General features: G+C 42.0%; 1 protein-coding gene across 4 annotated transcripts in view; it reads right to left on the reverse strand.

Annotated features, from left to right (window-relative positions):
* The window catches only part of tenm4 (teneurin transmembrane protein 4), a 107806-nt gene that overhangs the window by 50153 nt on the left and 43752 nt on the right, over nucleotides 1–13901 (reverse strand). For all 4 annotated transcript variants that reach the window (XM_029516815.1, XM_029516813.1, XM_029516812.1 and 1 more), the window contains 6 exons: nucleotides 12829–13043; nucleotides 11461–11671; nucleotides 7530–7631; nucleotides 6714–6908; nucleotides 5028–5228; nucleotides 1010–1195 (listed from right to left, as the gene is read on the reverse strand). In XM_029516815.1, coding sequence (XP_029372675.1) covers nucleotides 1010–1195; nucleotides 5028–5228; nucleotides 6714–6908; nucleotides 7530–7631; nucleotides 11461–11671; nucleotides 12829–13043 — 1110 coding nt within the window. The remainder of the gene's footprint in view (nucleotides 1–1009; nucleotides 1196–5027; nucleotides 5229–6713; nucleotides 6909–7529; nucleotides 7632–11460; nucleotides 11672–12828; nucleotides 13044–13901) is intronic.

The raw sequence follows: 13901 nt of genomic DNA on the forward strand, positions 1-13901 counted from the left end.
ATGCATATGCGCTTAAGTGAAAAGAAGAGAGGAGAAGAAGGACAGGAGGGGAATGGCAGAGTTGCAATCTTGCAAAGCAGGCATGTTCTCTGGGTGGTCCCTTCTGGTGTTCAGAGGAGGTTTGACAGTCCAGACAGGCAAACATCATGGTGCTATCAAAACACTCATCTGAATAAGCTTAATAATAAGCTGTCAAACCTCAGAACATCCATCACCACAACTCAAAAATATCTTCATGCTGTCTCTCTGGTAGTGGTCATTTCAAACACAGGAGAGAGGTCAAAAGCAGAAGTCAACTTTTGCTTACCTACGATAACAGCTCGGCTGAATCTGTTGCTTCCGTTATTTACATATTAGCAGCCTCTAATTCCTTAAAACAAATACTTAAAAAAGTATAAAGTATAAAGTATAATAAAGTATAATCATCCAGTATATGCTGGCTCATTTATTGTCAAGCACTGAACAATTTTGTGAAAAACTTTATGTTCAAGTGTATTAAAGTTTTCAAGAAAAGCTCTTGACATTCAGTCAAGGTCTTGGAAACTTAACTTTTACAAGCGTTGGCAGAAGAACAAGTATTTGTGTAACTACAGAGCTAAAAGTGGTGGCTGACCTGCTCACAATGACTTACATGTAAGCATTTGAAATTAATAGTAAATGGAAAGTGGGCAAAGAAAGAGATGAGGAAAAGGGTGAGTAAAATGAAAGGACACCTTAGCACATTCCCACATTAAAATGCATGAAGGCAAGCCTCAGATCCTTGAGTAAACCTGTTCATGCTTTACCGAGTTGCACAAATTCAATTAAGCATGCTTTTCCCTCTCTTCTCCGGCTGGACCTTTCCCCTCAGACCCAGCGCCTCATATGCACGCAGGCACACAGACGGCCTATGCCTTTGTCGGCACCCCGAAATCCCCTCCCCCTTTACACACAGACATACACATACATACACACATGTGGACGCAAACAGTCCCCCCAACCCAAAGCGAAAAACCTCTTCCCATCCTACCAATAGTGCAGTGTTCTCCGTTCCAACCCGGACTGCATTCACATTTGCCGTCCCTGCAAGTGCCGTGTTCGTTGCATCGAGGGTGACACGCCCTCTGGTCACACCCAGTGCCCATCCAGCCATCGTCACAGCGACAGGTGCCTGAGACACAAATGCCATGACCACCACAGTCCGCTGCACAAATCTCTGTGGGAGACAGGGACACAGAAAAAGACAAAAAAAAAAAAAAAAAGAGTGGGGAAAGACAGACAGAAAGGAGGGAGGGGGTAGAAGTGGGATGGAAAGGGAAGACAAGGCGGTGACGGGACAAAGCAACAAGGGTGAAGGAAAGACAAATCCAGGAGTTATTGTCAAGGAAAGGCGGCCACGCTCCACTACCTTGTCTGATGGTAGCTGAAAAGAAATTCCTGCACCTCATAAGGGGGAATCCTTTTTGACAATACAAATCTAATAAGTCCATTACAAAGAAAAGACATGGATTGTAGAGGCCTTAGCAGACTTATTCTTCTCTTTGCCTCCTCTCTTTGTAAATTCACTTCTCTCTGTCACAATGGAGGTAAAGACGGAAAAAATTCACAGCTGGAACTTCTCATACGAATTGCAGCAATATGAGCTCTATCATTTTGATTAAAGAGTAAATTCACTTCATAGCTTCACCACAGTGTTTACTGTGGGATGCAGGCTCAGTTGTAAGGCTCAGTAGAAAAGATTCCAGATATCAATATACTGCCAAATTCTTAATTCTACTTAAGTTCAGTGTAGCAGAGGAAGAAGTACATTCATGGCAAGAAGGAGATGGAGAGAAGAACTAAAGCTCAGCCGGTCCCATTGTGTGGCACCTGAAAGACCTTCCTGACAGGCTGTGATAGAGCCTGGGACATTACCCTCGTCTCATGAACTCGGGGGAGAGTATGACAAGACCAAGGCTCAAAGAAATTAAACACTGACAGATTACTTATGAATCTCATTGAAATGCTAACCTCTTTATTAACCATTCTGTTATAAAAGGGGCTTAGCGGTATGGGCAACGAGGAACAATACAAAATGTATTCCTAGCTTATTAGCCAAGCCAATTCAAATATGACCACAGGGGACCAAACTGGAGGTAAAATCTTTTAATAAGTCAATTACTGCCTTTACTGTGCCTATTTTGTCAGTGCTACAAATTAAATTTGAGGGGTATTTTCACCCACAAACCATAACATGACATTAGCAGCTTAAAAAGCTTTTTAAAAATCACTCTCCCCTGCTAATTACAGCTCAGCACTTTGTTAAACTATGCAAATGCTAATTTTACATCTGACTTTTGATTTAGAGGTACAGTATGCTAGCAGCATTTGAATCACTGCCCCTTATGACTGATCAAAAACACACACACACACACACACACAGAGTTGAACCGTACTTACAAAACTAAATGCCCTGTACCAACCATTAATGTTATATAAACCTAACCTAAACCAAATCCTAAAACCATGTTATCATCCTTGTTTATGTTTGCAGCAGTTGACGTTTAAGAGATAGGATTGACACATTAAAACCTAACCTTGACCGACTCATGTCTAACCCTTTCACCTATCCTCTAATTCCCAACTTTATTCGGGATGTCAGAAATTACACAGGGGACAAAAAATTGCATACTGAGAAAAAAAAAAACAACAAAACACACACACAAAATAATCATTAGACATGCAGACAGAATATCTTCCACTAATTTTCAATTGTCTGCTCAGCAATCATTTTCTACCAACCATTTACTCAGCAACAATACCTTCTACATCCTCTAACATCCTTAACAGTGATAAATAGGAGGTGTTAATGAACAAGATGAAGATCTCGAGTGATCTCATTAGCATATAGGCTGAAATACACTCTTAAACTGACCCCAACAGGAACACATAGCGATCAGAGAAAAAGGACCCAAACTGACTGTGAGACAACTGTTCACTTGGAACAAAGGAGAAACCTTTAAAGTGATAAAGATGCAATTACAGCCTGCAGGCAAACCCTCATTATCCCTAGCCAGAGGAGTCCACGGTGAGAAATACCCCCATTCCCATGATGGCCCTTACTATTTGCACTAAAGGATTGTGTAAACAAACTTTCCTCTGGGTGGGAGAATGGCAAAAATGGCATAAAAACACACATATTAAAGGACATAAAAACCTCAGGCATTGTTTTATGGCTGGTAACAGCATTACAACCAACTGTGAATGCCCAGGTTGTACTGTACCAGAGCAACATGAGAAAATGAGTTTGTGACTTAAAAGTATTGGGATGGGGGATTACAGAATCCTGAAAGATACATTGAAAGCGTTCCATCTTTTTCTTGCCCCAGTCTCCAAGGTTATAGGCTACTAGCTGTACTACCACACCACCAGGCTTAGTGTTGTATTAGACCACAGAAAGCTCTACAATGAACAGGATAAAGGAGGATAAAGAGCCAACTCATCATCATTTACAGAGCTCTTTTCTTTCCGAGGCAGACTCAGACTAACTGCCCATTTCCCTCCAAATCCCTGAGATTACCTAATAGGTCATTGTGTCTGCCTAGAATATAAAGGGATTCGTGGATCAGAGATACTGGCAGACTAAAACTCTCATTTTGGAAATATTCTGCGAGAATACAAATGATGTTGTTTAAATGAAGGAAGCTGCAGGCCACAACTGTATCGGCATCTAAACAAAAAAAAAAAACAGGGTTGATATGCTGATTACCAACACATAAGAGGCCTGTTCGACCAGAGCTAAATGAAGCTTTAATCTGCCAGAGAATAACCATAAACCATAAAAAACAGTGTCATATGAGCATTTGCGTGTCTGGAAAATTGTGAAACTCTTCAGCCAGCTTCACAATAAAAAGAACCTACTTTTACTGGAACATTTGCATCTGCCAACCTTGCAAGTCAGTTATATTGGATACCCACATTTGACAGCTCCTTAATAATCTACGACTGTTTTTTTTTTTTTTTCAGTCAAATACTCTAGCAAGTGTGAGCAGGTGGGCTGCTGTCAGTGCCAAAGTTACATTTTGCTACAATTTTTTTTTTTTCGTCGATAGAGACTGAAAAAGGTAAAACTGTGTCTTATGTTAAGCATATTCTTGACTGTCAAGAGAAAAGATTCCCCATGGACATAATGAACACAATGGGAACAATCCGCCACAGCAGAAAGAGTTATCATCAGTTATGCGCCTTTTGCCAACATGAAGAAGTCCTAAAATCTAGAAAGAGCATCAGCTTGTATTAGATCACGCCAGCTATGCACTCCCCTCTTTTCTTTGGCTGCCAGCTAAGCATGTGCAGATTGAGGATGAAACCGTTTGTAGAAAGAAATAGATCAACCTGCGTTCGATAGCTAGCTGTGGACTTCCAGCTGATCAATGATGTGAATAATTGGGGCTTTTATGTGAACCATTTTCTTGTAACATTATCAGAAATGTTTACCTCCGTGAGAAGCATAATAATTACCAAAGCTGTACTGAATCGAGCTGTGCAATCAATCCGACAAAAAAGCAAGGATTTTATCAGACATGAACTGAGCATATTCAAGGTTATTACTTGTTCTTGACAGTTGTGAGGTCTTAAGCGAATGTTGCACATACTGAGATGTATAAGTCACATTGGGTACTGTAAAATACTGATTGTGATCACTGTCAGGATGGGAGAAGTGGTAAATATTAAAGATTGCATAACTGAGAAACCTTGCTCCAATATTGCTGGAGCTGAGGAACACAGCTGTGATACAACAGCAAAATCTCAAATTATGTTTTGTTCTCTACAGAGCACTCTGTAATCATCCCTATTTATGAAGCGGGTACTTTCACAAGCATCTGAGATGATGACCCAAAACTTGTTTCCATCCTGCAATGAGAAACATATTCTTGAATTTAACCTATGCAACGTTATCTGTGAATGCGCTGCTGTTCTTTTCTGCTTGGTAATTAGAGCTAAATGAGCACCTGCTAGCGAAGGGGGAGTTCTGCCAATGTATTTTCTCATTTGAGGGAAGTACTCACCTGTTGAGCAGTCATGGCCTGTCCAGTTGGGATCACAGCTGCAGGTTCCGGTGTCTGCCAGGAAAGCGCCGTGTCCAGAGCACTGGTCCATGCAGGAGGCCCTGGGGCTCTCACATCCTGGCCCTCCCCACCCCACAAAACAGTGGCACTCTCCCTGGACACATACCCCCCGCCCTGAGCAGGTTGGGTCTAGGCAGTCCACTAAAAAGGGGTCCAAACAGAAAATGTTAGACACACCAGCCACCTGCTGTTACCTTCATTCAGAGTCAACCTGTTGTATCTATTTCAGCCAGTGTCGTGACAAAGGCAGTGGGCGGTACAACTGGTTTAGTGCCGAGATACAATGTAAAGACGAGGGAAGTGGAGAGTAACAAAGCCCTCTTTCTTTAAAACTGGAGCCAAATCAACTGATTGTTTTTTTTGTTTGTTTTTTTTAACCACACTAGGCCTTATACAGGAACTGCCCACACTGCTGCCAAGACTATACATTCATCTCACCCTGAATGTTCATACCAAAGAGGGAAAGCGCTTTAATAATGATGAGTACTTCAAAACTAAAAATATTCCAACCCCCCAACCCCCTAACAGACTGCAAAAGAGAGAGGGGAGTAAACTGAGGAAAGGCCTAGGGCAGCGACATGCTTGACTAGCTCACAGCCAATTTGATATCACTTTGTCTCAAGGAGACATCACTGGTTTCCTTTTCCTTTTCCCTTTACTGTGCAAGTTCAGTTCACATGCAAATATCAATTAGTGGCTGTTTTTATACTATCTCATCCCATGACGTGTTGCTCAGTGAGTATTCGCTTTGTACAGCATAAGGGCTGTGAGGACATACAGTCACAACAATAACATTCTTTCTACTAGCCAATATGTTTATGGTATACACAGATGTCAAATGGGCACCACACAGGAGCAATGTCTATCTACTAAGAGCAGCATGCCGCGCCATGGCAGTTCCCCTTTACCATGACATAAATGAGTATAAAGGCCGTTATGGTAAGACAAACAGGATCTCCTGCCTCTTAGCAGATGGTTTGAACACAAGGCACAAAGATCAGAGGCTAACTGACAAGCAAGTCTCTCCTGGCAATTAATCATCGAGGCTGAAGGTCGTAGGGAAGAAAGGTAAAAATGTTAGAGGGCCGCCGTCCACATTCCCCTCCACTCCTTATGGCAAACGCTATGCCCAAAATAGAATTGGGGCCTATGGATGTCACAAACCCCCATTTATCAAACTCCCAGGCTCCATTTTTCATTTTGAAATGAGAGCCTTCAACAGCTGACAAACACAATGGCTTCTTCAATCTTATCTGGTCGAGCCTTATCCAGCATCATGAATGTGGAGCTCTTAATGGATTGAAATCAGACTTTGTGGCTGACTTTCATACAATAAACGGACAGTTCTGATCAGAGTTAAGCCTTGTACGCATGATTTGTGTGAGAAAAGTAAGCTGGGATGAAGACTTTTGAGTTTTATGAGCACAATGCTCTTCCTAGCGGATGCGCTGTCTTTACTGCTGTCGAGACTGCTAAGTAAGTCACACCAACATAGTAGCCATTTCAATTATGAGTGGCCCTTTAAAATGTCAAGCACTAACAAGCTCAGATTGTGGTTATAGCAGGAGTATAAAGTAGAATTTTACAAGTTTAGGATACATTACCATGAATTATTAAGACAATTACCTTCCTCACAGTTTTCCCCTTTGTAGCCTGGATTGCAGATGCAGGTTCCCACGATACAGGTCCCATGGCTACTGCAAGTGATGTCAATGCACTGGTTGGTGGGAACGTCACATTCGGCGCCCTTCCAGCCACTGTGACACATGCAGCGACCTTTAAGGTATTGGCCGTTCCCACTGCATAGGACTGGACAGGCAGCTTTGAAAAGAGCAGACAGCATACATCCATTTGAATGGAGCTCTCCAACTATCGAACAGAATAACTTTGAGCTGAAGTTGTGCTTGAGAGCCTCTGACCAGAATGATTAAAGACTGACTTGTCAGTTTGTAATATGCGGCACAAATTATTGCACTTTGGGATTTTGTGTAGTTGTAACCCCACATTTTTAGCAGGGAAGTATATAACCTCTTCACCACCACTGTTCTGCGGTTGTAAAAAGCAAAGAAAGAATTTAATAAAAAGTTTAATTAGCACATAGACAACGGATGGCACCATGTTTAAAGATCCAACCAAAACAAACTTACTATTATCGTCTGAACACATTGTCTAAACTTTTCTTTTTTTTTGTAAGAATATTCTCATTTGCCAAAAAAATGAATAAAGCCTTGATGTCTAAAAATTTAAGGGATGACACATCACGAGTCCTACAATCTCAAACTCTTCTATCAATACAGGAGTTTCATTTAATAAGGAAGATTCAAAGAACAATTAAAAATTATTGTGTGGTCGCACAGTGAATATAATTAGGGCAGCACACTTAAACGTTATGTATCTGTATGATGGGGATCAATAGTCATTATGACAGAAGGAATGACTTACCTCGCCCACAGTCGGGTCCTTTGAATCCTAAAAAGCAGTGGCATGTTCCACCAACACAGTCACCGTTCCCAAAGCAGTTACTGGGACAGTCATCAATAGATTCTGCAAAAGGGTAATCATGAGTGTTTCTGAGTAATGTGGTTTGAAAAATAATTTTCCTCCCACTCATTTTCTCTGGGTTGATTATTATCACTTGGCTAATGACAGTGATGAGCAAGCTCTCCTGTCAACATTTTCATTTCACTGAAAAACATTTTGAGCCATTAGTACCTAATGTTTGGGAGAATTCACTAAAAGGGGTAAAGCTCTGATCTCCTGGATTTGGACCGAAAGTCACAAAGCAAATAAATTCTCACACGTTCTTGATGCAGTAGATGTCACATCGTCATATCATCATTCAAAGAACTCGACTAGATACTATTATGGCACGCCACAACCAGGTGATTCAAAGCCTCAGCGATGCTGGAAAACACATTTCCCCAATGCCAATGCTGCATCATATTTTCTTCTTCTATTCTCTTCTCAGTCTGCTTTATGTATTTGTAAACACAATTAACAGACAAGACAGACTATTTTATGTTACTGTTTTGTCTATTCATATAAATATATGCAGGTTATAAACACAGACCCACAGAAAAAAAAAAAAAAAAAAAAAAAAAAAAAAAACGGAACATGAAGGGCTCAGTTACATTTTTGAACACAGAACACTCAAATAAAACCTTGAAAGGAGAAATTATTTCTGTCATGAAAACATCTTATACATGCGTTCACATTGCCATTTAAGCCCTCTGAACAATTGCAGTTCTCAGAAAAGCATAACTGCTTCTTAGAACATGTGCGTTGAACTCCAACAAAGAGAAACCACATTTAAATATGTAGGCTTTGCTGTATTTATTGTACTTGGCATTCGTATGCAGATGTCTTGGACACACATTCGATGTGATTTACATGAACTCTCAAATTGATTGCTTGGTTTATTACTTCATCTCTCCTTAAAAAGCTGTGGCGCTTTTGTGAGATGCAAACAATTAGTAGAGTATGAGTAAGCCTCTCCATCATTTCCTCTATTGATCCCTCTAAGTAAATCAAGCAAAATGGCAAAGCAATTATTTCTAGCACTATGGCCTGACACTTGTATTTAAATAAGAGTGACCACTGATGTCTGAGGAGCTCAACAGCAGCAGCATTCTGAAACATGACGCTCATTGAATTAAGGCTGAAATGGTGCTGAAAAATATTCAGACTTGTCCATTGCCTACAGGCAACAGAGGCTCTGAGGCATAACTCACAGAACAAAGAATCTCTTGTGTTCCTCAAAGGGCTAGAAATGTGAGCCATGGCTTCAGCTTGCCTTTACTCTGGAGAGTCAATCATCACTGAGGATGCAATGAAAGACAGTGAGAACAGACAAACAGAGACAGGCAAAGAGATAGAGGGAGACCAGAGGTATAGTGAAAAATAGAGAGGGGTAAGCAGTTAGCAGAGAAATGCTGTTCATGTTTTCTGTGCTGCGGGCCTGCCTGTGTCATGTTGGGACAGTGAAGGGAGACTCTCCTCCGGCGTGGTGGAAGCAAATCAGCATTTTGGTGGGCTTTTGATGGCTTCCAACAAGAACATCTAACTACACTGGGAAGCCTCTGCATTTATTTTTTTTTTTTTGCTCAAAGCGAGGGGCACCGGCAGTATGTAGGTGGGAAGTGGTTTACGGTTGGGAAAATGAGGTGTGGTATGTGTGCATTACACTTGCCACCAGAAATTCTTCCCAGTACAATGTCAGTGAAACTGTTGGCATGCACGGTGCAGCTCAATCACATAGGGACGGGAAACCTAAGCGAGGATATGATTTAATGTTCATCTAGCAAGGCAGCGAGATCTAGTTTAGGATGTAACCCAGCAGCATATTAAGCTGGCAGCCATTCGACATTAATGTATGCCTAATTGAAGTTATCTTATCTTTATGTACCATGGGTATTTCTATGGTGAACAACAAACTGTACGTGTTTAATTGAGTAATCATGAACTGCAGTGCTCCCATCCTGGATGCACGCTCCCCATGTATATTGCCTGCGTTTCCTCCGAGAGCGTGGAGGGGAGGCCATGAATATCTCTTAGCCACACACTCGACATAGGCCAACGCATAAATCATGGATTCAAGCAGAGCTTCATTGAAATTCATTACCCTTCATATCAGGGGAGCTAACTATTGTGTGAGTCTCTCCAGTCAGCGAGGACAGTGTAGTGTGCAGTAGGCAGGTTTAATCAGTGCCTTGCCATGCTCTCCGAGGATGCTCAGCACCTTTGAATGATGGGTGGTTGTGTACAGAAGGAGACTCTTGCTACAGTGAGACGGGATACAGAGTAAGACATTGGTGCTGGGTCTTTGCTTCCCTCTGCTTTGCTCCTCTGTTCAGGCAGCCATCTCTGGCACCAGGCAGCAGGGACAAATGGCTTCATGCTCCAGAGGGCTGTGATACAAAACATTCAGTGGGACACATTTCACATTGCCATGGAGCCCCAGCCAAGTAATGAGGAGTAACCCAGATTAAAGGGACACGGACGCTCTATCCCCCAGATGTATCATGGCGTGGCTATTTGCAACGAGCAAACATTTCATTTACTACATGTGAAGAGCACAAGGTGATGTAAGGTGATTTTACCATCGCTGATGGTAAAATCTGGCACTATTTGAAACACAACAATCATTTTTCCTACTAGCGTCTCATAACCAATGCTGCCTGTGTCTCTCTGTGCGTCTGTTCTGAATATTGTTCACATATATTGCTATACCTGGGCTACTCTCTTTGAAGGTCAACTTCATCCCTCCATGGCTCAATACAATTCAGGCAGCTGGTCAGATTCAATTTCTGCTGAAGGACACTTAACTGGTGACCCATTTTAGAAAGGGCCCCTCTGCCCCCCTTGAGCTCCTGTGGGCAGATCGGCTCTGGTACAAATGGACAGAGGAAAAATTCTAGCTCTGACTAACGCTGCCCCGCCCTATTTCCATCCCTATTTGCTGCACAGAACGCCTTATTCCTGTTGGGTATTCGCTGATACAAACTGCAGGAGGCCTCAATGAACACCCAGTCGAGAAAAAAAAAGCAAACCTGCTGCCGTGAACCCCCTCCTCGTGTCATCTCATATATTAAGTATTGAATTACAGCTGTTGTTGGCACAGCAGGGGGGGGAGGGCATAGTGCATCTCTTGCCTGTCTCTGCTTGGTGTTACATTGGTGTTGAGGACAGCTTCTCATCGATCTGCTGCCTGGCACAGCCCACTGTCACAGATGGACTCTGGCCCAGGAGCTTTTAATTAAAGAGCATGTGAGAACAGCTCCCAGCTGCCATCCCTGAGAAAGTCGACACCTCAGGCCCTCTCACACCTTTCTTGATACAGCAGCGCTAATCAAGGGTGCTTTAGGGAGAACAAAGGGGAGCGTATAAAATGAAATCACCTTCACAAAGAAAGACGTATGTCTGAAACATAGCCGTGCACCACGCAGAGATAGTCAGCAGTGAGAAATATCGTTCCCCACTCTGATATATGGAAAGGAGATGGAAATTGGAGCAAATCACGATCAAAAATGGCACTAGCGGGATGGTACAATCATACTTTGAATTGTATGCAAATGGTTCCCAGAAGCTGGACCCCTGATTCGCTCGGAACACTCAGGCTAATGAGGATATTATGATCTCTCAATGCCCTACTCAGGGGCATGGCAGGGTATCACTGATGTCCTGATTTTTGTAATATTCAACTTCACTTTGATTAACCTGCACTTTCCTTTGCTATTGAAATCCGCCGAAAACCATCTCTGACTTGTGCCCTGAGTCTGGGCTGTTTGCTGTGGAGCGCTGCTAGTTGGTATTATCGGGATTATGTGGATTGCTATTACAGGTTTCTGCAGCAGGTCATGCCCAGGGCGCTCACCTATGGCAGTCGTGAGGAAGGAGACAGTTTCAGTTTCCTTTCCGTCGTTGTAGATGGCCAGGTGCCAGATGCCCGAGTCCATGTACTGAATAAAGCCTGTGTCGTGCGTGGTGATTGGTACCAGGCTCCGCTGCATAGCCACGGGGCCCTCCAGACCATGGAAATCCTGGGCCAGGAGCCGCCGCCCATCCAAAAGCTCCACAAAGTCAAACTGCAGACGGACACACAGAAGGTGAGAAAGACTGATAGATGGACCGCAGACATTCCATTAGAGTGACACGTGAGACTTGAGTGCTTTCAGCTCTCTTTATGGCAGAGCATCATTTGGTCTGCACAAATAACTCATCATTCCTGAGGAGCTTGAGTAAGACTTGGCACATCGTGGCTGGATCGCCTGTGATAATTTCATACTCCACATATTTTATATGAAAGCCTGTTTAAATCTATTAAAGTGAAAGAGGGAAGCTTGGGTAAAAAATTTTAGGTTGCTGTTTACCAAATAACATCTGCAAACCATTTGCCTCATATCAGTGGTGGCTCAATGAATACCAATAAGGCAGCATTTCATTTCCATCTACACAAGGAAGAGAATCTTGACTCGTCTGCCACTGTATGTGTAATCCGTCACAGTATGGAAACTCCACTCCAGATTACTTTCTTTGAAGTCGAAATAGAGGGAAGAGACTAAAATGATCTTTTGACTGAGAAATAAATCACATTGGACATAAATGCAAACAAAAATGATGCTGTAGACAATGTTTGCTGAACTTCAGTTACATTTACAGCACAAATCTAAACCCTGTGAACCAAGCAGCCAGATATGATTAATCACATGATATATCTGATTTTGCACTGCACATAGATGGGAAATTAGTGTAAAGAAAAATCTCCTGTTCTTGGCCCCTGAGCCCTGTACACTTTTGTGATTCATTAATGATATTGAACCCGAAAAAAGAAATTTGCAATAAATCCTTTCTACAACAAAGAAAGTGATTCATAATACAATAGAGAGATTTATGAATTGGTTTGCATTCATGACACGCTCTCACGTGGTTAGATAGATTTTTTTCCCCCTCTCCCTAACTGTATCCCGATTTATATTCTATGGCACAGGAAGACTGGAAAAAGAGGCTGAATCCTTTTACTACAGAGACACAATTATAAATCATTTCTTACAGAATCACATTCATTATTTACAATTGTCTTAAATCAACAAAACACAACGATTCCTCACAGAATACACTCAAATATGTCAATTAAAAGCTCACAAAGTGTCTAGGGTTTCTTGTGATACACATAAAAGGCACAAAGAAAAAAAAATACTTGAGTAACAAGTGAATGGGTGTCTGTAACATTAGAGTGTCCCACCTGTGTGTGTGACGGAGGTAGGCCTCTCCTTCCATAGATCCCCACTAAGGCATCTTTGCCCAGGGACACGTTAAACTTCAGGTACATGGGATGATCAATGAAGACCTGGGACCTCCAGAAGATACCTGGAGGAATCTGCTGTGCGACCTTGCGCCCCACGTCAATCTCCCCCATATCTATATAGCTGTCATCTGGGAACAAGCTGTCCAATTTGCCTGCATTGCACACACAAAGTAAATCGGTCACAGAGATCACACCATTAATCCAGCATGTGGACGGCAGAGAGAGTCTGTCTGCTGAAGCATGATAGTCTGACCATATCACAGATATTCAATCACATGGCTGACAGCCAGAGAAAAAAAAAAATTTAATGGAAGACCCATCTGATCACTGCCAGCAATTGCACTCCCAGTTCTAGAGGAGAGAGAACAAAAGTAAGAATAATCTGACTGAACATCAAACTTCTACCTGTGTCCTGAAGTGTTTTGCGCCAATTCTTCTGAAATGGAATATTAACAAAAACACAAGTCCACGGTTATATTAAAAACACGGAAAGCTCACCACTAAACCGCAGATCATTATATGCTCATTTTGTTGAGGTGGCTTGCTCAAGCGAGAGGTATTTTTGTGTTTCTTTATGTTTTGGTTTTTTGGGCTTTATATCTATGCTTTTATTCCGATAGTGGCAGAGAGGCCGACAGCAAACAGGGAGCAAGAGCAGAATGGTCTCGGGGCGGAACCGAACCATGGATGTTTATGACATCCACTCAAACACCCACGCTGTCGTATTTGTTGCTTCCTTATGTTCTGAACACATTTCATAAATCCTGGTGATAAAAAATAATAAAAAAATATGATTTAAAAGGCCAAACATACGGTGGTAAAATCATACCAAAAATATTTGGGAATATCCAAGTGCTTCAGTGCTGTGATAAAATACAGTTATAATTACAGTAAAAGTAATAAAGTGAAAATTGTAATTATAGAGGAGAAGCATGCTTGTAACCACTCAGGTGCTAGCACATTCTCTGCCAAAAAATTACCCATATGCTCCATAATACAACTTCTATTGG

The sequence above is a fragment of the Echeneis naucrates genome, chromosome 13 (assembly GCF_900963305.1).
Source record: "Echeneis naucrates chromosome 13, fEcheNa1.1, whole genome shotgun sequence".
In the NCBI taxonomy this organism is placed as follows: Eukaryota; Metazoa; Chordata; class Actinopteri; order Carangiformes; family Echeneidae; genus Echeneis; species Echeneis naucrates.